Source organism: Cebus imitator, unplaced genomic scaffold (genome assembly GCF_001604975.1).
Source record: "Cebus imitator isolate Cc_AM_T3 unplaced genomic scaffold, Cebus_imitator-1.0 Scaffold442, whole genome shotgun sequence".
NCBI classification, from domain to species: domain Eukaryota; kingdom Metazoa; phylum Chordata; class Mammalia; order Primates; family Cebidae; genus Cebus; species Cebus imitator.
The window spans coordinates 912,516-940,307 of NW_016107757.1; the positions used below are offsets into that span (position 1 = coordinate 912,516).

Here is a 27,792-nt window from a genome sequence, read left to right on the forward strand (position 1 = left end):
ATCCTGGCTAACATGGTGAAATCCCGTCTCTACTGAAAATACAAAAATTAGCTGGGTGTGGTGGCACATGCCTCTAGCCCTAGTCCCAGCTACTCGGGAGGCTGAGGCAGGAGAATCACTTGAACTCGAGGAGTGGAGGCTGCAGTGAGCCAAGGTCGTACCACTGCACTCCAGTGTAGCGACAAAGCAAGACTCCAACTCAAAAAAACAAAAAAATACTTCTCCATCTCAAAAAAGCAAAAAACCAAACCAAACAAAAATACTTCTGCTACAATCATTACAGCACTGTCAGCAGACAGAATCAAGCTTACCTAGGCAGGGCACAAATGCTGGAGCTATCCTCACTGCCCTAGTCAGTTTTCTCCAGATTTTCCAGACTTCTCTGCAGGAACCATTTAACTCCTCTGAGAATATGTCAACCTCAGGGAAACAATTATCGGCTCACTCCTGTTGTGGTAAATATTTATATTCCCAGTATCTCTTGTAACCCACTAAGTATTACTTATGTCAACACCGTTTTCACCTGCCTCCTATATACAAACCTATCTTACATATATAGACTAATTGTTAGATGTTCAGATATTTAAAACCCTTTTCTTTCCAGTGTATCACGTCTCTGGGAATAACCAGAAACTTCCAAAATGAGGCAGGTATAGGTTACTCAGGAAGGCTCCCAGAATTGATGACTCCTTATTCATACTGTGCAAGATACTATTGTAAAAGTAAGAATAATGCTAGAAAATGTGGCCCAAAATTTCACTCCCATCATCTGCTCTGGAAGCCCAAGAAACTAATTTAAATTCACTACCGAAGATTATCATGACCAATCACATATTCTTTTGTTATTTTTCTTAGCAAGCCAAGGAACAGTTTTTGTTTACTTAATACTTCCTGTTGTACTATTATAAAAATCACTGGGAAGGTGGAACATTTTCTGACTAGGCTAAAGGAAGAGGCTACCTGACTCTGCAGAAGAGGCACAGTTGAACTTCAGGATGTTTTTTCAGCTTGCGTTTGGCAATCTAGTTCCTAGATACAAGTTCTAGTATGTGAATAATCATTTTGCTTCTGAAAATAGTATTGCAATTAGCTGATGTGTAGCCATTGCCAAATCTCATGATTCAATAATGCTATGGTTTGAGTATCTGTCCCTTCCAAAACACGTTGAAATTTTAACCCCAATGTGCAGTACTGAGAGGTGGGGCCTTTAGAAGGTGATTGCATCATAAGGGCTCTGCCCTTATGGTTAATAAGTTAACATAGCCGGGCGCGGTGGCTCACGCCTGTAATCCCAGCACTTTGGGAGGCCGAGGCGGGTGGATCACGAGGTCAAGAGATCGACACCATCCCGGTCAACATGGTGAAACCCCGTCTCTACTAAAAATACAAAAAAAATCAGCTGGGCGTGGTGGCGCATGCCTGTAATCCCAGCTACTCAGGAGGCTGAGGCAGGAGAATTGCCCGAACCCAGGAGGCGGAGGTTGCGGTGAGCCGAGATCGCGCCATTGCACTCCAGCCTGGGCAACGAGAGCGAAACTCCGTCTCAAAAAAACAAAACAAAAAAAAATAAAAATAAAAAGTTAACATAGGAGGGGAACTGGTGGCTTTATAAGAAGAGAAAGAGTGATCTGAGCTGGCACAAAAGGATGCTCAGCTCCCTCACCATGTGATACACTGTACTGCCTCAGGACTCTTCCGAGTCTCCCCACCAGCAAGAAGGCTCTCAGCAGCTGGAGGCCCTTGGCCTTGGAATTCTCAGTCTCCATAATTGTAGGGGGAAAAAAATCCTTTCATTAGTCAATTACCAACCCAGCCCTTTGAGAGGCTGAAGTGGGAGGATCGCTTGAGCCCAGGAGTTCGAGCCTAGTCTGGGCAACATAGTAAGCTCTTGTCTCCACAAAAACATCAAAAAAATTAGCTGGGTGTGGGGATGCACATCTGTGGTCCCAGCTACAGGGAAAGCTGAGGCAGGATGAGCACTTGAGCCCAGGAGGTCAAGGCTGGAATAAGCTGTGATCACGCCACTGCACTCTAACCAGGGCAACAAAGCAAAACCTGTCTCAAAAAAAAGAAAAATTTAAGTAAATAAGTTACCCAATTTCAGGTATTGTTATAATCAACAGAACATGAACCAATAAAATCATCCATTAACAAGAAGAATCTTGTATTCTACACATAAATGCTTACCAGTATTAAATAAAAGCTCACCCATATGGCAATTTAATTAAACATATATGAACCTGCAGATATAAAAAGTGACAGCCAAGCTGTGTTAATTGAAAAAACTGGTAATCTTAAGGAAAAAGTCCCTGAAAATTTTCCCATATTTAAAAATGTATATTTCATGTTTTTCAAGTCTCCCAAATTTTGAGATAGGTAATTTAAAGTTAACTACTCCAGCAAACCAGTTTCATTTAAATAAATAATTACACATGCAGTGCTACTTGACACATTGCTGTTGCAAATAGACTTTATTTTAAGTAAAAAATGAACCATGGCCAAAACAAAATGTTTTGCCTCTGAATAGTATTTTAAGCTTAAGGGGAAAAAAAGTCACTAATGATGAACATATTTTCATTTTTCGATGTTTTCAATTTTTAATAAAGATTTTAATTAAGCTTCAGTCATTAAGTAGTTTTTAAACTTAGGTTTCATGATCCATTGCCTTCATACTTTTAGATGGAGCCAGTTATCTATAAAACATGACAAATTTCAGAATCCATTAAAAATTATTTTATTCAAATTATTATGTTTTCCAAAAGAGAGGGTTCTGTGCCAGTCGTCTTTGAAAGTTTTCATACCTGGAAAAGAAAACACATATGTTTACATTCACAAGAAAATTAAAATAGGATCTTTCACTATCTGCCAAATAACTTACCCAAAACAATTTTGCATGTCATTTCTAAAAAGCTATAGAAAAAGATAATCTGGAAATGTAATTATTCTTATAAAAAGACAGCAAGCATAGGAATTTAAATATGGGGGCAGTTTTGATTAGCTTTTATCAGAGAGCACAAGTTGTAAAAAATTTTAGTAATTGTTTATCTTCTGCAAATTTAAGAGCTACAAGGGAGTTAAGGAAAAAAATCGAATTAAACTCTATTCCCTCATTCCATAGATGAGCAGATGAGAGAAGTTAGCTCAGGGTCATATAGCTACATTATGCCAAAATTCAAACCTAGTGCATTCCAGTGCTCTCCATGCTACACCATGGTACCACTTCTCAAGAAACATTTCCTAGACATCCTCCCACCACTGGGATATTCAAAGTGAAAAGAAATATCTATAAAACATGGGAAAGTTGGAAAATAGATTCATTAGCCATTCATGTTTAGGGTGCAGTATAAACTACTCTCATACCCTAAAGGTACATGTTTACTATAGATCAAGATCTTCAAAACAACATAAAGTTTTGATTGATATTTCAAGTCTCATAGATGGTACTTCTAAGTGAAAATAAACAAATATTTATAAGCTTTAATAGTGGTCCCTAAAACATAGGCAATTATGTTTTCTTGTCTTTATAAATTCATAATGGCTACTATATAACAAAATAGGGTAAGAACTGTTTCTCATCAGATCTCTGTAGTACATACTTCAATAGCATGCAGTGCTGATGTCCACAAAAGACTATGTTTAAATGTCAAAAAAGGAATATATGCACAGGCAAAATAGATGCTCAGTTACGAAAAGCTGTAATATTAGACAGAAAATGCCTCATACCATTTCAGAACCACATTTGCCGGAATGAACATTTCAGATGGGCTTGGTGTCATCTGGGCCTGAGAGACAGCAAATGATGAAGCAAAATTGTAGAAATTGTCCAACATCTTTTGTGTGAACTGAAAAGTTAATAATAGATTAATGGATTATACTTCATTTAGAACTCAGTATTTTTAAATTAAAAATATTCTCATATTAACTTGTTTATAAGGACTGTTAGTTCTAAGACAGTCTAATGCTAAAAGTTGGCTGGGTGTGGTGGCTCATGCCTGTAATCTCAAAACTTTGGGAGGCTGAAGCAGAAGAATCACTTGAGGCCAGGTGTTGAAAACCAGCCTGTGCAACACAGCAAAGCCCTGTCTCAAAAAAATAAAATTAAATAAATGAAGAAAAAAGAAAGTTAAGAGCAAACATACATATAATGACATTGTGAAATATGCTACTCACTTTGGGGAAAAAAAGAAAAACCTTTTTCTTCAAAATATTTTCTTTCATCTCCACATCTGCATCCACTATGTCCCTCCTCAACTGTCACTCTCCCCAAATCAACCTATTTTCTTTCTCTTTTTTTTTTAATCGAGACCATCCTGGCCAACATTTTCTCATATAAAATAGTAATCATCTCTAAGAAGTCTTTTACCTGCCAGAGAGATAAGAGTTTACATATTATAAAGGAACAACTGATTATTTCCATTGCTGGAAAGAAGATAAAGCCAACACTATACGGTTTCCTCTGTTTTCTAACCTGTATCTTCTCCTTGACTCTAAAATGATCAGATTCACTACTATACTCCAAGTCTCCTTGGTAGAAGCTAGAAGTAAACGAATTCATATTTTCTGAGAATCAAATGGGCTTAAGTACTAACCCTAAATATAACTGAACTTCTAAAGATAATACTACCTTCTACTCACGTAAATATAATCCTGCCAGCATCACTTTCTCAAAAATACAAAATCAGCTATGCTGTCTCTTCTCTACACAAGAGAAATTGTCTTATTAGGTTTTTTCAATTTGGTTGTTTAATATGAAAGCAATATAATCCAAGAGTGTCTACTGTGAAGGCACTTGATTAATATCAAAAATTTAGTAAAGTCACTATCAGTTTGTTTAAGACAGGGTCCCACTCTGTTACCCAGGCTTGAATGCAGAGGCACAATCATGGCTTACTGCAGCCTTGACCTCCCAGGCTCAAGTGATCCTCCTGCCTCAGCCTCCCAAGTAGCTGAGACTACAAGCATGTACCACCATCCCTGGATAATTTTTTACTTTTATAAAGACGGGGTCTCACTATGTTACCCAGGCTGGTCTCAAAATTCTAGGCTCAAGCAATCCTCTCACCTCAGCCTCTTAAAGTGCTGGAATTACAGGCATGTGCCAGTGTACCCAGACTAAAGTCACAACGAAAAGATCAATATTAGGGGAAAAAAAATTAACAGCAACCCTCCACACCAGTGACAATAATTTTTAAGTGTAACTTTAACAAAATTCCATTCAGAATATAAACAAAGCATTTTCTCCAATGCCTAGAAAAAATGCTAAGACAAACTATCAAGATTTTTGTGGAAAATATTATAAAGACTACTGAAAGAAAACAAAAGAACCTACATATATTCAATGGAAAGATATGCCATGTTACATATGGGAAGACAATGTGGTAAAAGTGGCCAAGTCTCCCCAAATTAAACCTATAAATCCAATGTTATTTCCAATAAAATTCCAACAAGGTTGTTCATGAAACTTGACAATCTAATACTATTTCATAAAACTCAACAAGCTGATATAATTATTATGAAGAATACCTACACAGTTATTATGAAGAATACCTATACATATTTTGATGACTATGAGGAAGAACTTGCCCTACCAGATTATTAAGACTTACTGGCAAAGAGTCAGGCAAATAAACTAATTGGAATAAAAGAGAGAGCCCAGAAATAAGCCTAAGCATATATGACAAAGATGCTATTATTCATGGTTAAAAAAAAAAAGGGACTAATTACTCAATTAATGGGGCTATAACTAGTTTTCCATAAGAGGAAAAATGAATTTAATTACCTTCCCATACTGCACACAAACATAATTCAAAAAGTAAACCTTAGGGCTGTAAGAACCAACATAGCAAGACCCCACCTCTACACACACACACACACACACACACACACACACACACACACATCTTTACATATCAGGGTAGAAAAGGATTTCTCAAATATTAAAAAACCCACAAATCATAAAAGAAACAATAAATTCATATACAAATATAGTATATCTGTATGGAAAACCACGATAAGCAGTATTAAAAAGACAAGCACCATGCTAGAAGGAGAAAAATGCAACATGGTTTACAAAGGATTATTATCCAGAACACATAAAGGCATCTTAGTTTCTTTTCCCAAAAGACTAAATTTAAAAAGTGCCAAAAGCAATACAATAGGAAATTGGACAATACATATAAAGTCAGTTCCTATAAAAGGATATACAAACACAGCCCAGAAGTGTGAAAAGATGCTCAACAGCACTCGTAATCAAGAAATATAAACTAAATACGATATTCTAATTTTCACCCATAAGTTTGGCAAAATTTTAAAGGGCTGATTACTATCAGTGAGAACACATGAAAAATGAAATGAAAAAAAACTGTGGCTCATTTATACAATGGCACATTATGCAGCAATCAAAACAAAGTATATTTCATGTATCAATATAGATAAATCTTAAAAATAATGTTGAGTGAACAGCAAGTTGTATAGAATACTATTTATACTCATTTTTAAAACATACAAAATAAATAAGAAGGAAAAACAAAGGAACCAGAAAACAAAGGATTAAACACAGAAGACAAACAAAAATAATTTCTATAGTAATGGTGAAAGGAAATAACCTTGTTTACAGCTATACAGCAGGTCCAGAGAATAGTCAACAGTGGAACAAAAAAGAAAGGACAGTCTGGGCAACATAATGAGACCCCATCTCTATAAAAAATTAAAAAGTTAGGTGGGTTTGGTGATGCTTGCCTGTAGTCCCAGCTACTCGTGAGGAAACTGCTTGAGCCCAGGAGTTTGAGGCTGCAGTGAGCTGTGACTGCACCGCTGCACTCCAGCCTGGGCGACAGAGGGAGACCTTGTCTCAAAAAAAAGGAAATAAAGAAAGGAGAGTTCCAAGTAGAATATTTCCAAGACCAATTTAAAACTGGTAGGTTTAAATAAACTGAATGACAATTTACACTTGGTAGAGTTTAAGCTTAAATTAGAAGTGGAAACAGAAATCTATGCAAAGGAAAAAAAATGAGGAAAATGAAACCACCAGGAAAAACGAAAAATTATACAAGAAAAGAAATGTAATCGTTGTACCACACATGGTTCAGTTCTGAAAAATATTTACGTTCTCATGATATTGTAAACTTTTAATAATGATTTAACAAAAATGTATGCTGAGAAGGTGGGGAGAAAAGTAGTGTGTACATGTTGGGAAGCAGGGGAGTGAGAGAGTTTCATCATGTCTTATTTGTAAATAAATAGAAAACATCTATACCGGAAAAAAGTAAATAACAGATTAAGCAAGTTTTTTTTCTGATACATGAAAACAATAGACACTAGTAAAAAATAGGTTAGAAAGGGGAGGGGAGTTGAAAATTATTCTGCTTTTGAGGAGCAGAATAGAAGTAGAATGTAAAGTCGTAACAGAGGACAGCTTTTTCACATATAAAACTATTTTACTAAACCAATACATGTAATACTCATAAAAATTTGGAGTAACTAAGAAATTAGAAACATGTTTAAACACATACAGATAGTATATACCTATTTAGTGGATACACGGGAATTTTTTTAGCACTAAAATATGACTAGGAAAGAAATAAAAAGAAGGTAAAAGGGAGGAAGAGAAGCAGGCAGCAGTGGGCTATACCAATAATGCCTTAATTTCTTTTTTAAAAATTTGCAGCAAATATGACAAAATATAACAGTTAAATCCAGGGGGCAATGGAAGTCTTAATATAAACCCCATCATAAAGAGAGCTCTATAAAGATAGGTGTTACTCTATTTTGTGGGCCTGTATGTATCTATCTATATATGCTTAGAAATGCCTGGTACAGAGTAGTTACATAATAACTACATGTGGAATGTATAAATTACTTTGTGTACTTAAAATATTTCATAATACATTTAATTAAAAACATAGTTTTATTTAAAACACTCAATTTATAAACATGTACAGTAAAAAAGGCTTCTTACTCTTCTCCAGATTGACAACATTTTAACGTGTATTTTCCAGACCCCTTTTAAATATTGTCTACACAGGATACTATGATTATTTTATAGCTTGTTTTCAGCACAGCAGTTGATTTGTAAAATTATGGAAAAAAACATTTTTGGGACCCAGAGTGTCTCATTCTCAATTAAGTACATTTTCAAAGATGTGACAAATCTCCTTTAAATTCATGACTACAACCTTCAAAAGTACACCTCTGGTATTGCCAGGCAAACACATATGGTTCCCCTAATCCATTCACTCATCCTCTGCCAGTTACGTAATAAGTCTTTTTTTACTTCAATTTCTAATACCTCAGTCTTGGCTAATGATCTTCCTTTCTATTTCACTAAGCAAGAAGAAGAAATCAGGAGAGTGCCTGCACAAGTTCTCATCACATCTACCAACCTCCTGAATCTGTACCCACATACACATTATCCTGTCTAAAGTCAACACCTCAATATATGCTGCCATTTCTACTCAAGAACACTGCTTTAGCACTTCTCCCTGCTCTCCTACATCATCAATTTTTCCTCTGCACAATAGGCTAAGTAGAATAAGCCAGGAGCACAAACAGCATGATTGATCTCACTTATATGTAGAATCTAAAAGTTGAACTTATAGAAGCAGAGAGTAGAATGGTAGTTGCCAGGTGTTGAAGAGTGGAAGGGAAAGGAAAATGAGGACATATTGGTCGAAGGGCACACAGTTTCAGTTCAACGGGATGAAAAAATTCTGAAAATCTATTGTACAGCATGGAGACTACAGTTACTATTAATGTATTGTATACTTGTAATTTGCTAAGAGATTAGATCTTAAGTGTTCTCTACAAAAAAAATGATGACTGTGTGAGGTGACAGATACATTAAATAGCTTGATTTTATTTAAAAATATAGGCCTGGTGCAGTGGCTGACACCTATAATCCCAATACTTTGGGAGGCCAAGGCAGGTGGATCACCTGAGGTCAGGAGTTCGAGACCAGCCTGGCCAACATTGCAAAACCCTGTCTCTACTAAAAAAATAAAAATTAAAAAATTAGCTGAGTGTGGTGGCACATGCCTGTAGTCCCAGCTACTCAGGAGACTGAGGCAGGAGAATCGCTTGAACCCGGGAGGTAGAGATTGCAGTCAGCCAAGATTTCGTCACAGCACTCCAGCCTGGGTGACAAAGTGAGACTCCATCTCTCAAAAAACCAAACAAAATGTAAACATGTATCAAGAACATCACATTGTATACCATAGTTATATATGATTTTAATTTGTCTTTATACCTTAATATAGCAGTGGAGGGGGAGGTAAAGAATGAAATGTGTGTTGCATTACCTGAGTGAATGAGTCAACTGAAGACACAGCAGCATTACCTACAGGAGTCTGCTGAGCCATACTGTCCAATAATTCTACTGAAATTCCAATCTGAGCAACAGATGGAGTTCGGACAATATTCATGGCTCCAAAAGGATGTTGGCTTCCTTCTCCTGCAAGAAATTAACATATGCCACACATTTCAAATTTAACTTGTAGTCATACAATTTCCTTTGTAAATATGTAAAGTACCTCTGATTTATATACATGAAAAAGTTTTCTTACGTGCAAGTTTGTCTCTTCAGATAGATGCAAAAGGCTACTTAGTTTTTAGCATATTAACAAAGGATAAGAGAACTAAAAGTTTCCCACCAGAAAAATACCTGTTATATTTCTAAAATGTATTGACACTACTGCAGCTAGACACCAACAGTAACAGAGTGTGGGAAAAATAAATAGAGAAGACTCCCTTTAAGCATTTCTTATAGGGCAGGTCTGCCAGCAATGACTTAGTTTTTGTTTATCTGGGAAAGTATTTCTCCTTCATCTCTGAAGACAGTTTTGCTGAATATATAATTCTTCACTTACAGCTTTTTTTTTTTCCCCTTTCAGAACTCTGCATATGCCAATCCACTACCTTCTAGAAGACTATGTGGTCTCTGATGAGAAATCAGCCATTAATCATCCAGAATACTTGTATGTGATGAGTTACTTCTCTTGATGCTTTCAACATTCTCTCTTTACCTTTGACAGTTTGATTATCATGTGTCTTGGTGTAGTTTTTCTTACCTGGAGTTTCTTGAGCTTCTTAAATGTAGTTAATGTTTTTCATCAAATTTGTGAAATTTCTGAGCATTATTTATTTAAATATTGTTTTAGTCTGTTCAGGCTGCTATAACAAAACACCATAAAATAGGTAACTTATAAGTAACAAATTTATTTCTCAAAGTTCTGGAGGTTGGGAAGTCTAAGATCAAGGAACCCGCAGACTTGGTATCTGCTGAAGACCCATTTTCTGGTTCACAAACAGTGACTTCTCACTGTGTTCTCACATGGTAGAAGGGCAAGGGATCTTCTTATTACTCTAAGAGTACTAATACTAGTCATGAGGGCTCTGCTCCAATGACCCAGTCACTACCCAAGGTCCCTACCTCCCAATACCTTGGGGTTAAGATTTCATCATACAAATATGAAAGATAACATCATATAAGAAGAAACAAACATTCAGACCATAGCAAATATTCTTTGCAGCCCTCTCGAGAGCCTTTCCTTCTGTTACTGTCATTACACTGTGTCTGCTGTACATGTTAGTGCACTTGAGGGTGTCTCACACATCTCTAAGTCTTTGCTCTTCAAACTGGATATTCCACTTAATTTATCTTCAAATTCACTTATTCTTTCTTTGGTCTACTCAAATCTGCTATTTAAACCCTTTAGTGAATCCTTCAGTTACTGTACTTTTCAGCTATAAACTTTCAGTTTCTTTTCATAATTTCTGTATTTTCTCTATTTGATGATGTATCTATTCTCCTAGTTTCCTTTAGCAATTTGAGCATAATAAAGACAGCTTACTTAAAGTCTTTGTCTATGCTTCGTTGGGGGCTGTTTCTGTTCCTTTCTTCTGTATAAGAGTCTTTCTTTGCTTCTTTGTATACTTTATAATCATTTTGTAGAAAGCAGGACATTTTGAATATTACAGTGTGACAACTCTATTAAATCAGAGGTTTCCCCTTCTAGGGGTCTGTTGTTACTGTTTTGTGTAGTTGTTTCCTCATTTAATGACTTTTCTGCACTAATTTGTAAAGTCCGTTTCTTTGTTATGTGTGGCCAGTGAAGTCTCTATTCCATAGGTTAGTAGTCTGCTAGTGATTAGAAAAAATTTCCTTAAACATCTGAAACCAAAAAGTTCTGCTAGTCTTTGCAGATGGGCTCTGTGTGTTAAGACATGCCTTCAATATTCACCCAAGCAGTTTATAACTCCACCTTAGTCTTCATTTCCTGCTTGCGCAGAGACTTAAAGTGAGCCAGAAGAGAAAGCTTAGGGTCTTCTCAGGTCTTTCCTGAGTATGCACAAAGCTCTGGGCATGCATGTGCCCTTCTAGATTCCCAAGAATATGTCAGAGAATTTTAAAGCCCTTATTCCCCAAAGCATCTCATTTCTAATCTATCTGGTTAGTTTTGGTTTGCTCCAACTGTTTTCCTTTGCCATACTTCTAACGAATACCCCCAAGGTAGTTACTTTTCCATCAGAAAAGCTCCAAGTTAGGTGACATAAGGGCAAACATCTTTTTTTGAAACAGTCTTCTAGCAAGCCACCAGACGATGAAAACAAGTAAATTACAATTTTTTTTCTGAATTAGGTCTAGCCTACTTCCTGTATCAGCACCAGGAATGGAGACTGTTATTTTCAAGGCTACCACTGAGCTGAGAAGCAGATGGGACCAGGGTAGCCAAATGCCACAAAGCTCACTGTTCTTACTGAGATTTGGTGGGTTTTCTTGAATAAGTGTTGCCCTGATTGCTACAAGCTTTTGGTTAGTTATGAGTATTCCAAAAAAGCTGATTCTGGGTCAAATGCAATTGCTCATATCCTGTAATCCCAACACTTTCAAAGGCTGAGGATCACTTGAGCTGAGAAGTTTGAGACCAGCCTGGGCAACATGGGAAGACTCCATCTCTTTAAAAATTTTAAAATTAGCCAAGCGAGGTAGTGCATGCTATGGTCCCAGCTACTTGGGAGGTTGAGGTGGGAGGATCGCTTAGGCCTAAGATATTGAGGCTGCAGTGAGCCATGATCTTCTGACAGCTGTTATTCTTTTATGGAAGACTGGATTTTCTGAAGTTCCTTACTCTACCATTTGATTTCTTTTAAATCTAGAATTACGCTAAAATCCAGAAAACATATCATTATTAAAGCATATCATTATCAAATAAATGCAAAATAAATTATAAATACAAAAACAGAAGAGCAAGCAAAATAGATAACCTACTCTTAATATAAAAAACTAACATAAATTAGATCAAGTTCTTTAAAACACACAGTAAATGCAGCAGCTACTCTTTAAGACTTTCTCAAAGCATCCCTCTTCCATGTAAATCAAGAGCCTAACACAAAACACAACTCAGAAGAAAAAATCCTAAAGGAAGCTAGTTCTTTACTCTCAGTATACAAGGAAAGGCAGTAATCATCATTTGTTATTTGCATCTAATGGAACCTTTACACACACAAACACACACGCGTATTTTACAAAGAATGTTTACAAGAATCAGGAAATAGTGGAAAACAACTTTATTAGATTTTTTTGGTGAGTAATACGGCAAATCCAGGTTGTCAATCCACATTTCCTTGTTTTTAAGACACAGCCGAAATGGGCTATGTCCTCTGAATACAACTGCCCATCAGGCATCATGGATGAACATGGAACACATCCATTTTATAAATTTTAGAAGTCAGATTTCTAATAGGTTATAGCTTATGGTTACAACCTGTTCATTTTTTTGGCATCTATATTGAGAAAATTCAGATGATGAGGACTTATCTGAAAATTCATAGTAAGTAATTTTGCTTATATGATCCACTTTACCATCGTCATCAGTCTAGTATTTACCTTTCAGTATTCACTTTCTGATTTTTGTGAAACTTCTTTTGTGAAACCTAATAATTGTGAAACTTCTTCCTCCATCAATTTTCTTCTCTTTGCCATTATGAACAAAATATTTAAAAGTCTGAGTTTACATACTGTTCAATAAAAGCTAAAAGGAGACCATAAAGATGGTGTCTCCAGACTCCTTTGATATTATGTAAAAGATGGCATAATCCTTTGGGCAATGCAATATGAAAATTGTTAGGTTAATGCAATGACAGACCAAGGCCCACAAGCCAAATCGGTCCCACAACCTTTCTGGGAGCCAAGAATGGTTTTCAAATATTTAAAGGGTTAAGAAGAACAATATGCCACAGAAATCATATGTAGCCCACAATGCCTACAATATTTTCTAACTGACCCTTCTAAAAGTTTGTCAACTTCCACTCTAGCCAATTCTAACTTTTTTTTTTTTATTTTAGCCCACTTTTTGTAAGTATAGTTTTGATGAGTACTGATAAAATAAGTTCTTGGATTAAATAACAAAATGCTTCAAGATATAGGAAAAACAAGACCTGTAATATTCCCAAATGCTTCTTAGATTTACAAAAAGGTCCATATGGTAACAGCAAGATAAAATGAGTTTTATTCTATTAAAAAACATATAAATAAATGTTCTATCTTTTTTTTTCCCCCTCTCTGTTCTTTAGAAGACCTCTACAAAAGAACAAAACTCACGAAGTACCAATCCTTCTAATGGATAAAACTGCTCAAAAGGGAAATTCAAAAACTAAAAGTAAGTCCACTGGTTGAGATGTTTGTAAGTGTGCATAGCAGCAAAAGACATGAAGACTAAAGAAAACAGTTATAGCAGGCCAGGTGTGATGGCTCATGCCTGTAATCTCAGCACTTTGGGAGGCCAAGGCAGGCGGATCACAAGGTCAGGAGTTCAAGATCAGCCTGGCCAACATGGTGAAACCCCATCTCTACTAATCAAACCATAGCTTACCAACAAAATACAATTCTAGACTACCAATTAAAACAAATAGGCAAAAAAGTGGGTGGACTATATCCTCCACATCTCTGTTTCTGAAAGTTTTTTTTTTTTTTTAACTCATCACGTTTTCCTTTTAAATAAACATAAAAATTTCATCTTCTTTTCCCATCTTAACTCATGTAAAAATAAGAATGTATCTGTTTATCACTTTACTTGGCTAACAGGAAAGGAGTGGAGGAAAAGAAAAGGTAACTAAACATTTAATACTTTTGGAACCCATCAACATTTCATAATCCGTTATGAGGTAATATTAAGTAAAAATGGCAGAAGACAGCAGTTACAAGCATGTGAGTTATCTGTGCGTGCACACACATACACATAAAACCATGGAAATAAATGTGCGGTCAGGGTGCAGTGGCTCACGCCTGTAATCCCAGCACTTTGGGAGGCCGAGGTGGGTGGATTACTCAAGGCTAGGAGTTCGAGACCCGCCTGGCCAACACAGTGAAACCAAGTCTCTACTAAAAATACAAAATATTAGCCAGATGTGGTGGCGCATGCCTGTAGTCCTAGCTACTCAGGAAGCTGAGACACAAGAATCACTTGAATTCAGGAGGCAGAAGTTGTAAAGAGCCAAGATCACACCATTGCACTCCACCCTGGGAGACAGAGCGAGACTCCATCTCAATCAGTCAATCAATCAATCAATGTGAATGTTTTCTCCTTAAATTTACTTTAGGAAAGGAACATACCTACTACGCTTAGAACAGTGAACTAAAAATCTGAGTATCTAATCCCTGCTCTTATTTCAGGAACACTCAAAACTTTCTAGATTTCAAGAGTCCTAAAAGTAAAATTAAGGAATCAATTAAATTATTTTAGAGCTTTTCATTCTAATATTTCATGGCTATTATACATGGCAGGGATGTGCTCTTACTGGTCTTTTATATAGTAACAAGGACACTGTACCTTTACTAAGACTCTAAAAACTGTCATGACAATCATGATCCATTACCCACTCAGGATCCTTCATCTAGGCCTCCTATACCATTTGTTTTAAAGGCCATTTTAATACAGGAACTTAGTTCCACTTCTTGGAATTTCTTCTACAGAAATACAGTACTAGAAACTATGTACAAAGATATATGTAAGTATATTTATTGTAGCACTGCTAGTCAAACAATTAAAAAATGGTAACCCAGATTTCCATTAATAGGGAATTGAAGTACGGTATTGCCATATAACATTCAACATACACCTGTTTGAAATAAGTAGATCTATGCATACTCACTAAAAGTTAGAAGACTCTCTGAGCAAAAAAATTAACTTCTCTGAAATTCAGCATCTTGAAAACCAGAGGCAACACCAAACTCTTAAGTTTACCATGAAAGATAAATATATAATACATATGAAAACCTAGCACTGTGCATTGCACATAGCAGATATTAAATGTATGCTACCCTTTCATTCATTCTTCAATCATTATAAAACCTTCCTAATTGAATTTGCTCCCTGTAGTCTTAATAAGGTTCCCTAAGCTATTCCAGAAAATTATTTTCCCAAAACATAATTTTGTTTTGTTTCGTTTCTGTTTTAGAGATGAGATCTCACTACGTTGGCCCATGCTAGTCTGAAACTCCTGGGCTCAAGCAATCATCCCACCTCAGCCTGCCAAGTAGTCAGGACTACAGGCACACACCACCACCATGCCCCGCTCTAAAACACCATTTTAAGATCATTCTCTTGCCCAAACACTTGCTTACAAGAAAAAACGTAAACCCCGCATAGCATGACCGTTCATACAAAGTTCCAGTTTACCTTTAAAACCTTACCTTTCACTCTACCCAAAAAAGAACCTAACATGTCACCCTTAAAAGTCTCCTCCTCACTGTCACTTGAAGATGCACTGCATATTACTACTTTTATGACTTTAATCATCTCCAAATGTGATTCCCATCCTCCCACTTCCATCCCATCCAAATCTTACTCATATTTCAAGTTCCTGCTCCAGTCTAATCTTCCAAAGAGATAATCTCATTTATCTCAGCTCACTATTCTGTCTCCTCTGAACAATGTCTTGGTGTGATATATAATATTCACAGACACATGCAGATGCTGAAAGTAGGCATCAAGTAGATGTTCAATAATTACCTGATGAATGAGAACACAACAGTCTTAACTACATAAACAGATAGTTTTTTCTTCTGTAATTTACTTAACAGAAATGCCTAAAGTAACTGCCCAAGCTTTCACTATATAAATGGATAATTTAAGAATCATAATACAAGATCTTATGGCTCATATATTACAGTACTTGCAGGTTCCCACTTATTTTTTTTTATTTTGAGGTGGAGTCTCCCTCTCACCCAGGCTGGAGTGCAGAGGCAAGATCTTGGCTCACTGCAACCTCCGCCACCCAGGTTCAAGTGATTTTCCTGCCCCAACCTGGAGTAGCTGGGATTACAACCATGCACCACCACACCCAGCTAATTTTTGTATTTTTTGTAGAGACAGATTTCACCATGTTGGCCAGGCTTATCTTGAACTCCTGACCTCAAGTGATCTGCCTGCCTCAGCCTCCCAAAGTGCTGGGACTACAGGCGTGAGCCACCGTGCCTGGCCCCAAATTTCTTAACCTGAAATTTGTTTCACTTAAGTAACTCTCTACCCTCTAGCTCCCATAAAATTCTGCTAGACTTGTTACTTAATACATTCCCAGTTCAATCAAGTGCCCGAAGTACTTCAGCAAGCCTCTCCCTAACCCTGATGTGCTAGTTAGCTAGGTTTTCCCAATATAATCAAACTTAAACCCACAAGCATGAAAGGGCACCTGAAAAGCTGAAAAATATAAACCTATTACAAGTTCACTTATTCTTATGTTTTAATGATATACCATTTCCTACTATGAATACTAGGTCTAATGTTTTATATAAATTAAGAATTTTGATAGTTTAAATATTCAAAACGCTTTCAAACAACTAGTAAAGAACCACCCAAAACATTTTAATAGCATTTTGTTATTTGTTTTATGTTGATATGCACTAAGTCTCTAAATATATTAAGTTGCTTCATTTTTCTCTAATAAAGCATTGTGCTCTACCATCACAAATATTGCCTTGAAAATTTGTTTTTAAGAATAAAACTATGAATAGTCTTGCTATCATGGAAATTATGAGAAACCATTTATTTTTTAAAAAGTCAGTAGGCCAGACATGTTGGAATGCATCTGCGGTCCTACCTACTTGGGAAATTGAGATGGGAGTACTGCCTGGGCCCAGGAGTTCTAGATTGTAGTGCACTATGCTGGTCAGGTGTCCACACTAAGTTCGGTAGCAATATGGTGACCTCCTGGGAATGGGAGACCATCAGGTTGCCTAAGAAGGGGTGAAACAGCCCAGGTCGGAATGGAGCAGCTTCAAAACTTCATGCTGATCAATAGTGGGATCGTATCTGTGAACAGCCACTGCACTCCAGCCTGGGCAACAGAGTCCTCGTCTATTAAAAAATAAATATAAAAATAAAATAAAAAGCAGATAATAAAAGAACCAGTATTATCAGAATGAAAATAAATCTAGTATTTCCCATACTAGATCAAGTATTACTCTGGGATTGGGTTTTAGACTGTTTACCTCTACAACAGAAAACATATGTCACTGAGAAACTACTAAAATTTCAGATACAGTAATTGGATTAACACATTTTTTCTCCCGATTGGTTGAAATAATACAATAAAGAAATGTCTGGGTTCTTATGATCCTAAAGTGCCTCCCCAATCTCTTAGGTGTCACAAGAGAAAAGACAGTCAAATACAGTACAAAAAGGACAGAACACGTCTCACTGTTCCCTAAGCATGTCCTATAGGGAATATAGAGATGATCATAAACAAAAAAGAAATATTGTGCCCATTCCAAACTCAAAACGTTGGCAAAGCTGTGGCAAGAATGGGGTAAGGTGGAGGCAATTAAATTGACAATTTAATTGGTATGTCTCCAAAAACAACCAATGCGTCCTGGTCTAGTGGCTGGTAACTAATATTCACCTTAATCAATGCAATGTACTTTGGGTGCAAAATAAGCTTGCTTCTACTCCTGTATTGCTTATGATTATTATATAAATGGGTGTAAGAATCCATTTACTCTTTCAGATTTTCCAACTGTTAGATACCGTGTTTGTCAAAAAAAACCTATAAAAGTATCTATGTCCATTTATTTCTTTTCCTTTAAGATCAATACGTAAATACTCATATATTTATATTTTACTTTTTTCTTGAAGACGGGTCTTGCTCTGTTCCTCAGGCTGGAGTGCAGTGGTATGATCGCAGATAACCACAAACTCTGCCTCCAGGCTCAAGCAATCCTCCTGAGGCCTCAGTCTTCCAAGTAGCTGAAACCAGAGGCATGAACCTCCACACCCAGCAAATTTTTGAATTTTTTGTAGAGATGAGGTTTTGCTATGTTGCCCAGGCTGGTCTCAAACTCCTGAGCTCAAGTGATCTACCTGCCCTAGCCTCCCTAAGTGCCAGGATTATAGCATGAGCCACTGTGCCTAACCTATATTTTACTTTAAAATAAGCAGTCGAAAGCTCGCAAGTGAGTATCAAGTTAACATGTTTGATGATGGATACCAAAAAATATGTTCATGATTTTGTCTTTTCAACAAATGTTGGAATCACTAAATATCCATTTGCCAAAAAAAAATTTTGACAGATACCTTGCAATAAATATAAAATTCAAATTGGATCCCAGTTATAAACGTAAAATCTCAAACTATAAAACCTCTAGGAGAAAATCTTTGCAACCTTGGGTTAGGCAAAGATTTCTTACATCAAAAGTAACCCAGAAAAGAACAAACTGAAAAATTAGACTTCATCAAAAGTTAAAACTTCTCTACAAAAATCACTGTTACAGGGGATGGGAAAAAAACAAAAACAAAATCACTGGTAGAGAAAGACCAGCCAAAGACTGGGAAAAAAATATTTTCAAATCATTTATCTGATAAAGAACTTATATCAAGAATATATATACATGTACACACACACACACACACACACACACACACACACAAACACACACAAAGAACTCTCAAAACAACTTTAAGAAAACAACTCAATTACAAACATGTAAATGATCTGGATATTAACCAAAAAAGATACATAAATAGCAAACAAGAACATTAAAAAATGCTTAGGCATGGTGGCTGACACCTGTAATCCCAGGACTCTGGGAGGCTGAGGTGGGTAGATCCCTGGAGGTCAGAAGTTCGAGACCAGCATGGCCAGCATGGTAAAACTGTCTCTACAAAAAATACAAAAATAGTCTCTACTAAAAAAATATAAAAATCAGCTGGGCGTGGCAGTGCTCACCTGTAATCCCAGCTACTCAGGAGGCTGAGGCAGGAGAATTGCTTGAACCCGGGAGATGGAGGTTGCAGTGAGCTGGGACGGTGCCACTGCACTCCAGCCTAGGCGACAGAGTGAGACTCGGTCTCAAAAACAAACAAAAAAATGCTCAATATCACTGGTCATTAGAAAAATGCAAATTAAAACCAAAATGGGATACTACCACACACCTATTAGATGGTTGAAACTGACCATACCAAGTGTTGGTGAGAACATGGAGGAACTGGAACTTTCATACCCTGTTGGTTGAAATGTAAAACAAGGCCAGGTGTGGAGGCTCACATCTGTAATCCCAGCACTTTGGGAGGCCAAGGCAGATGGATCACCTGAGGTCAGGAGTTCCAGACAGCCTGGCCAACATAGTGAAACCCCGCCTCTACAAAAAATATAAAAATTAGCTGGGCGTGGTGGCACAGGCCTGTAATCCCAGTTACTCGAGAGGATGAGGCAGGAGAATCACTTGAACCCAAGAGGCGGAGGTTGCAGTGAGCCGAGATCATGCCACTGCACTCCAGCCTGGGAGACAGAGTGAGACTTGGTCTCAAAAAGGAAAAAAAAGAAAGAAATCTAAAACAAAACAACCATGTAGGAATGTAGTTTGGCAGTTTCTTAAAAGGTAAAACATTCTGTGTAGCTGAGAGAAGTGAGAAAAAAAATAAAAATAATTAAAAAAAAAAAAGTAGGCCGGGCATGGTGCCTTCACACCTGTAATCCAAGCACTTTGGAGGCCAAGGCGGGCAGATCACCTGAGGTCAGGAGTTCAAGACCAGCCTGACCAACATGGTGAAGCCCCGTCTTTATAAAAAAATTAAAAAATAAAATAAAAATAAAACATTCAGTTACCATATGATGCAGGCATTCTACTCCTAGGTATCATCCCAAGAGAAATGAAAGCATAGGTCCATACAAAGATTTGAAGACAACTGTTCACAGCAGTTTTATTTTTTTATGAGCCCAAAACTACTAACAACCCAAATGTCCATCTCCAACTGAAAATATATTTCTTCACTTTAGAATGACAGTTTTCAAAGTTATTTTATTTTTCCTTGGCACATCAGTGGTGTTATTCTATTGGGTTTTGGCTCCTATTAACGCTTTGGGTAAGTCTGCTAAACTAACTGCTGTTCAGCTATAAATGACTTTTCTCTCTCTGGCTGCTTTATTACTTTCTCTTTATATTCAATGTTCAGTAATTTCACTAGAATGAACTGAATTATCTATTTATATTTTTTCTACTTGTAGATAACATTGTCTATTTCTAGGCACAACCAAAGAGAAGAATAAAAAATGATTTAAGAGTGACTACCATCTTAATTCTCCCAAAGATTGTTCAGAACAAATATGTGTACCATGGATGCCCTAGAGCAGTTTTCACACTTTAGCTTGCAACACAAACATTTGGGAACTTATTACAGTACAGACTTCTAGATTCCACACCCAATTTCTGAGTCACTAGGTCTGGGGTCTTGCCAGCAAACTGCATTTCTAATAGGTTCCCAGGTGATGTTGATAATACAGATCAGGAAAGAGCTCATGCTTTAAGAACCATAGCCTTAGGGATTTATGATAATTATCTCATGAAACCCCCACAGAGAAGGACCATGGGACTTAACCTGCTTCTTAAATCTAGAGATTAGTATTTATCATCCATTCTAAACAATTTTTAGCTTGAAATATTGCTCTCTCCCACTTATTTTTTGGTTTTGTTTTGTTTTGTTTTGCTCTCTCCCATTTCTTTCTTTCTTTTTTGAGACGTGTATCGCTCCGTCACCCAGGCTGGAATGCAGTGGCATGATCTCAGCTCACTGCAATCTCTGCTTCCCAGGTTCAAGCCATTTTCATGCCTCAACCTCCTGAGTAGCTGAGACTATAGGCACATGCTACTATGCCTGACTAATTTTTTTGTATTTTACTATAGAGGGGTTCCCATCATATTGCCCCATGCCGGTCTCGAACTCCTAAGCTCAGGCAATCCACCACCTCGACCGCCCAAAGTGCTAGGATTACAGGCTTGAGCCACCGCACCCAGCCTCCCATTTCTCCTTGTAAAATTACCAACTATGTAAAACAATAATAGCTCCTCTGTGAGGAGATAGAACTGTCCCAGTTCATTCTTCACCCAGGCGTCAGAACAAAATAAAATCTGATATCATTCCTCTACCCTAAATTGTTCACTGGCTTCTCTACACCTACAAGAGCAGTTGCTTTAGGGGAGGGATACATGAATGGGCTTCAGAGGATGCAAATATTTGAGTATTTACATTATGGTACACATATTTTCTAGAATACTATCAAATAGGTCTGTGACCTAAGCATGTTAAAAACTGTTTACCTATTACATTCCCAATGAGTCAGTGTGCTACATAAATCTATGCCCACCTTTCTCGCAGACACCTTGCCTTACGTCACTCTGAGCACATCACGCTTTCAAACTTTCACCTTATGCCCCTATTACATACTCCACCTAGAATGCCCAACAGATCTCTCATAGGCCTGACAAAGTTTTACTTGTATGCCTAAGAGCTCCAATATCACCTCCCCAAGAAACCTTCCCTAACCCACTTCAGAGTTAATTGCTACCTTTTCTATTAGCCCTCAGCACTTTACACAAATATCCACTATTATTTTTCATCCTTCCAATTACTGGTCTACAGAAATGTCTTCCTCTAGAGTTATCTCAGGCAAGAACTTAATCATTACCTTTAAATCTCCATAACAGATACCCAAATGTTTGGTATATATATAAACACATTACCCTACACAGTACCTAAATATAATTTTTCGTTGGACTCCATAAACAGTTTCTAGGAGAATATATATTTATATTTTAAGAATTTGCACGTCTGTAATCCCAGCACTTTGGAAGGGCAAGGCGGGTGGATCACCTAAGGTAGGTAGTTCAAGACCAGCCTGGCCAACATGGTGAAAGCCCGTCTATACTAAAAATACAAATAATTAGCCAGGCGTGGTGGCGGGTGCCTATAATCCCAGCTACTCGGGAGCCTGAGGCAGGAGAATCACTTGAACCCAGGAAGCAGAGGTTGCAGTGAGCCAAGATTGTGCCATTGCACTCAGCCTGGGCAACTAGAGCGAAAACCCCATCTCAAAAAAAATTAAAGTTTTTTTAAAAAAGAATTTTCAGGTCTTCATCTAGATTTTCAAGCGAGCCTGAATCTTGAATCTGATTCAAGAACAGAATCAGATTCAAGATTCAGATTGGTGTAAATGGCACCTAATCTAGTTCCATTCTCACATTTCTTCACAAACTGCCTCAAAGTATCAAAGCAAAGAATTAACAGCTCTGTAATGTCAACAGAACCAAAAGAAGAACATTGGGGGGGTGATCAAATTTAGTTCAAAAATCTTAACAGAAGAAAATAAGTACTTCTATTCTAGTTGCTGTATAAGTCTGCCTTGTTTTATCATCTCACTTAACACATGGATGTACATATTATAAATTTTGAGAAGATTCCTCTCATTATTTGCTAAAATGCTCACGTGCTACAAAAAAAATTTTTATAAAGGTTTATACTACAACAAAGAGTTGTTCTCTTTAGGGGCAGAGGGCAGGATTGAGGAGCCAAGGAAGTCTTTCACTATTTTTCAAATGTCTCTGCATTGTCTTTTTAAAAACTAATGTTTTGTATTACTTTAACAACCAGAAAAACACAATGGAAAGGGGGAAAAGCCATATTCTATGTTAGGCTACTTAAGAAAAAAGTTTGATTAATTATAAAACTACTTTAATATATTATTCTTACCAGATTTAAGACCTGAAATTTTGAAGATGGCACTTGGCTTCCCATTCGTGACAAATCCTAGGAGTTGCCATACTGGCATTCCACTTGAATCAGGATAAGAAAAGTAGACAGATCCTCCCATTCCCTCAGGAAAAGGGATTGTTCCCAGCATAAAAACCACAACATGGTTGATACTTTCATAATCAGGTAAGTCAAAAACAAATTTATCCTCTGCCACTTGCTGTGCAGCTGTTTGCACCTAGAAAAATAAGAAACTTGTCTTAGTTCAATGGTGTTATGAGTTTCTGTAACTCTTAACAATATTGCTTATAAGCTATATTACCAGCATAATCCATTATAGTCTTTTTACCAAATATAATGTTAGCTTGATAGTCTTAATTATGAAACTGTCCAACATGACAGAAAAAGTTAATTTTAATAGAGAAAAAAATACCTATTTGGTTTTACAATCATAATTTACTAAATGCAGTCTTTTAAAAGTATAACTCAGGCCAAATGCAGTAGGTCATGCCTGTAATCCCAGCACTTTGGGAAGCCTAGGTGGGCAGATGACCCAAGGTCAGGAGTTCAAGACCAGCCTGGCCAACACGGCAAAACCCCGTCTCTACTAAAAATACAAAAATTAGCCAGATGTGGTGGCTTAAGCCTTTATTCTAATCAGGAGGCTGAGGCAGGAGAATCTCTTGAACCTAACAGGCGGATGTTGCAGTGAGTGGAACCACGCTGTGCCATTGTACTCAAGCCTGGGCAGCAAGAGTGAAATTCTGTCTCAAATAAAATAAAAATAAATTATTTCAGAGGTATCCTGAAAGGATTTTACTTACATAAAAAATAACTATTGCTTCATAATGTTGTAAAAATGAAAGGTTATTCAAAACACATCACCTAAGCTCTCACCCTCCAGTTTAAAGATAAAGAGGCCAGTAACAATGGCTCACGCCTGTAATCCAAGCACTTTTGAGAAGCTGAGGTGGGCAGATCACCTGAGGTCAGGAGTGCAAGACCAGCCTGGCCAAAATAGTGAAAACCCATCTCTACTAAAAACAAAAAAATTAGCCGGGTATGTGGTGCGTGCCTGTAAACCCAGCTACCCAGGAGGCTGAGGCAGAGAACTGCTTGAACCTGGGTTGCAGAGGTTGCAGTGAGTCAAGATAGAGTCACTGCACTCCAGCCTGGGCAACTGAGCGAGACTCCGTCTCAAAAAAATAAATTAATTAAATAAATATATACATACATACATAAAAGAATCTCACATAATTAAAACAGGTAAGCAATCCAGAAGTAATTAGTCAATCCTTATTCACAAATCCTGTATCTGAATTCGCCTACTCACTAAAACTAACTTATAATCCCAAATCAACGCTTGCTGCATTTCTGCAGCCATTCATGGACATACTCATGAACAGCAGCAGAAAATGTGAATTGTAGTCCTGGCACAGTGGCTCATGCCTGTAATCCCAGAACTCTGGGAGGCAGAGGTGGTTGGCTTACCTGAGGTCAGTAGTTCAAGATCAGCCTGGCCAACATGGCAAAACACTGTCTCTACTAAAAATACAAAAATTAGCTGGGCATCAGGGCACATGCCTGTAGTCCCAGCTACTCAGAAGGCTGAGGGGTGAGGATCACTTGAACCCAGAGGTGGAGGTTGCATTGAGCTGAGATCACACCATTGCACTCCAGCCTGGACAACAGAGTGAGACTCCGTCTCAAAAAAAAAAAAAAAGTGAGTTGTGTAACTCACACACTGGCAGCTGAGGTGGAACATGCCATCTTGTTTCAGGCCTCCTCATGTGAAAGTGTCCTTTTCACAGTGTCTATTTAAAGCATTTTTGTGATTTTTGCTGGTGATCGTGCTGTTTAAAATGACCAAGTGCTGCCTAGTCTTCCTAACTGCAAGAAGGCTATGACATGCCTTACAGAGAAAATATGTGTATTAAGTAAGTTTTCCCTCTAAAATATCCTTCTACTCACACAAAGAAACTTAAGAAAAATATACTGCTATGTAATTTTAACTATCTATTAGTTATAAAGTAGTCTCAACTGTCTGCCCTAAATTAAGTCCCAAGATACAAAGGCTGAGTGTTCCTAAAGTCAAATACCGATTTCCTCTTCAGAAGTCTTCTGACCCATTTTAAAATCCTCTAGCTTCAGTATAAAGAATAAAACGAAGAACATAAACTAAATGGCCTGCATTAGTATCAAATTCAATTTCACCAGTCTTTGGCATGCATATAAACTATAAAAAACATGGGAAACTGTTATTTATGAGTCTTGAAATAACCACCAGGCAAAATAAATACTTCTTAAGTGTCAACTTTGTATAGGTACTGAATGTTCTGCAAATGTGTATCATGACACTCTAATTTTTGATGTTAAGAAAAGATGTATCCCTCTAAGAAAAAAATAAGTTTAGATAGGTGGATTTTTCTTATAACAGAGTAATATAGTTAAGTTTTGAGATGCCACTAAGTCTTTTTGCCCTTTGATTAATGTGTCCTAATACTCCATAATTAAAGGACCAAGCATCCCCAATATATACAGACAGGTATTTCCGTAACTAAATTTCCTTTCAAATTGGTTGACAGCGTAAGAAATACATGGATTACACATAGGCTTTTTATTCTTTAAAAAACACAATTTTAATGCCATTCATTAATAACACTCACAGATCTGAGTCACAATCATTCCAGGTTTGTCCTTTTTCCCTATTAAGTGCAGGGGCAAAATTATCTCACCAGGATTATGAATTACCACCATCACCACAGGGGTCTCCCAGTTATTCAAGAGACAAACTTTCTGAGGCTAGTCATCTCCAATTTATCTTTGTAGCTTCTTAGAACTGTATATGTACAGAATACAATATATTATCAAAACTTGATGAGGAAAAAAGACAATTCAGCAAAAGGGCTTCAACATTTAACAAAGCCAAGAGAAAAAAGAAGGAAAAATAATTCTAGGGGAAAGGAGTCAGGCCTGAAAATTGATGTCTATGTGGTTTCTAAGGAAACAAACAAGACTCACCTTCCAGATGATTCCTAAACAATTCCAGGTGCTGATCTCATTTAATCTAACAATTTGGCAAGGTAGGTTATCTATTTTGACCAGAAAGGAAACACACTACTGGCATCCTTCTCTGGTTATCTCAGATATGGCTCACACGTTAAGTTTCAGCCCCCTTCCAATTAAATTAAGCGTATTTTTTACTGGGGTTCTTCCAAAGGGAGCCAGCAGATATACGTTGCCTGAGCATCTTAATCTTTGAAAAACAGTTTGCTATAGACCAGATTCAATCCCAAGTTCACCTCTACCTCACGTTAATAAGGGAGGTATTTATACTGGCGATTAAGCTTAGTTCCGCAATTTCAAAATGTCAAAGACCATCTCACGAGTTATGAGGATCAAGTACAAAGTGCCAAATAAGAGCCACACACAAGGCTGAATAACTGAGCAAAGGCGTGCACTGCACTTAGCCCAGTACTTGGTATAAAATGCACACTTAATAAATGCCAACTAATACTGGTGACTACTGTTCGAAAGAATCTGAACAGAATGGGGCAAAGGCGAGCATCCAGCTTCCGACGCTCCATTCTCACATACCCAGTCAAAGTACAGCAAGTGGGCTTCCCCGCACCCCTAGCGCCTGCGCACCCTCCCAGCAGCAGGGCTTTGCCCTCGGTATCCTGACCCCTTCCTGGTAACACCCGGTCCCATCCTCACCAGCCTCCCCGCTACCAAGCAGCCAAACATGGCGGCGGCGGCAGCTCCGTTCAGCCGGCAGTGACCTGAAGCCGGCGACAAGGAGTCCTGGGGCTACTGCCCTAGTCGAGACTAAGAACCTTCCAGAATTTGCGGGAGGGTGTCTGCCCCTTTACATGGTGACTGGGCCAGCGGCAGGAACGCCTTCTGCTACGGCGACCTCTGACCTTCTCTTCCTAAGCAGCACGCCGCTCAATGAGTACTTCCGGGGTTTACACTCGGGTTTCCCCACTAAGGAAGGCCGGTCAGCCCCAGTACAAGACTACAAGTCCCAGAGGGCCGTGCGCCGGTTTCCGGGAAGGGAACCCCGGGGGCTTTGCAGGCAGGGATCGGTAGTCCTGGTGTTCTATATCAACACAGTCTGTACAGTCTGGATCCCTCATTTTCATGTACAATGGAAGAAATGCTTGTAACGTTTCTGTAACATCTGAGAGATTAACAGTGCGCTTTTACAATAATCACATCGTTAGATCTTTACAAAAATTCTATGAGATATTTTAATCTAAATTTTATAGGCTTGTAGTGACCAGCCTCAAATCTTTACACAGCAGTAAATGTTGGAGGCTGAATTCAATTCCTAATCCAAATCTGGGTTTTTTTCTGCTACACAGTATTTCAGAAGTACTAATCTTTAACCAATTGTTTTGTACTTGTCTACTATTTATAGTAGTTCTTTCCAGCTTCACTTAGTTCTCCCACTCATTTGCTGTACAATTGTGGACAAGTTGTATGATGTCTCCGTGCTTCAGTGTCCCTCCTTTGCAAAAGACAAATAACGTGCCTATCTCCTAGGGCTGCTGTGAGGATTAAATGAGCTAATATGTATAAAACACTTAGAATGGTGCCTGGCCATGCTTAATTAGTGGGAGTTTTATTGTAAATATGTCTATGTTTTTCTATATGCATTTGCAAAAAAGGTTTATAGGAAATAGAAAACAATAGCAAAAAAAAAAAAACTGGTATCAAGTGCTGATTGCCACCAACATTTATTCTCCCTTTTACAGCTCCAATTCCTTTTCTT

The 27,792-nt window shown here is 37.6% G+C and overlaps 1 protein-coding gene across 2 annotated transcripts; it reads right to left on the reverse strand.

Moving 5' to 3' along the window:
* Positions 1-2,441: 2,441 nt before the first annotated feature.
* Positions 2,442-26,968, reverse strand: HIKESHI (heat shock protein nuclear import factor hikeshi). Of its 2 annotated transcripts, XM_017510628.2 has the most exons (6): positions 26,733-26,871; positions 25,682-25,854; positions 23,016-23,253; positions 9,297-9,448; positions 3,724-3,842; positions 2,456-2,801 (listed from the first exon to the last, which is right to left on the reverse strand). In XM_017510628.2, exons 3-6 carry the CDS (start codon positions 23,164-23,166, stop codon positions 2,747-2,749), a joined length of 477 nt encoding a protein of 158 aa, XP_017366117.1. In that variant the 5' UTR covers positions 23,167-23,253; positions 25,682-25,854; positions 26,733-26,871; the 3' UTR covers positions 2,456-2,746. The 2 variants fall into 2 exon arrangements, with proteins under 2 accessions (XP_017366115.1, XP_017366117.1); XM_017510626.2 differs by lacking the exon at positions 25,682-25,854 and having other exon boundaries at positions 2,442-2,801; positions 26,733-26,968.
* Between the last annotated feature and the right edge of the window lie 824 nt (positions 26,969-27,792).

Excerpts from the sequence above, each read along its gene's own strand:
- HIKESHI (XM_017510626.2), bottom strand. The coding sequence starts at position 26,762 with ATGTTTGGCTGCTTGGTAGCGGGGAGGCTG. Across the intron at positions 9,449-23,015 it reads AATTTCAGGTCTTAAATCTG|GAGAAGGAAGCCAACATCCT; the intron begins GTAAGAATAATA and ends AATTTCTTGCAG. Across the intron at positions 3,843-9,296 it reads CAGTTGACTCATTCACTCAG|TTCACACAAAAGATGTTGGA; the intron begins GTAATGCAACAC and ends TTAACTTTTCAG.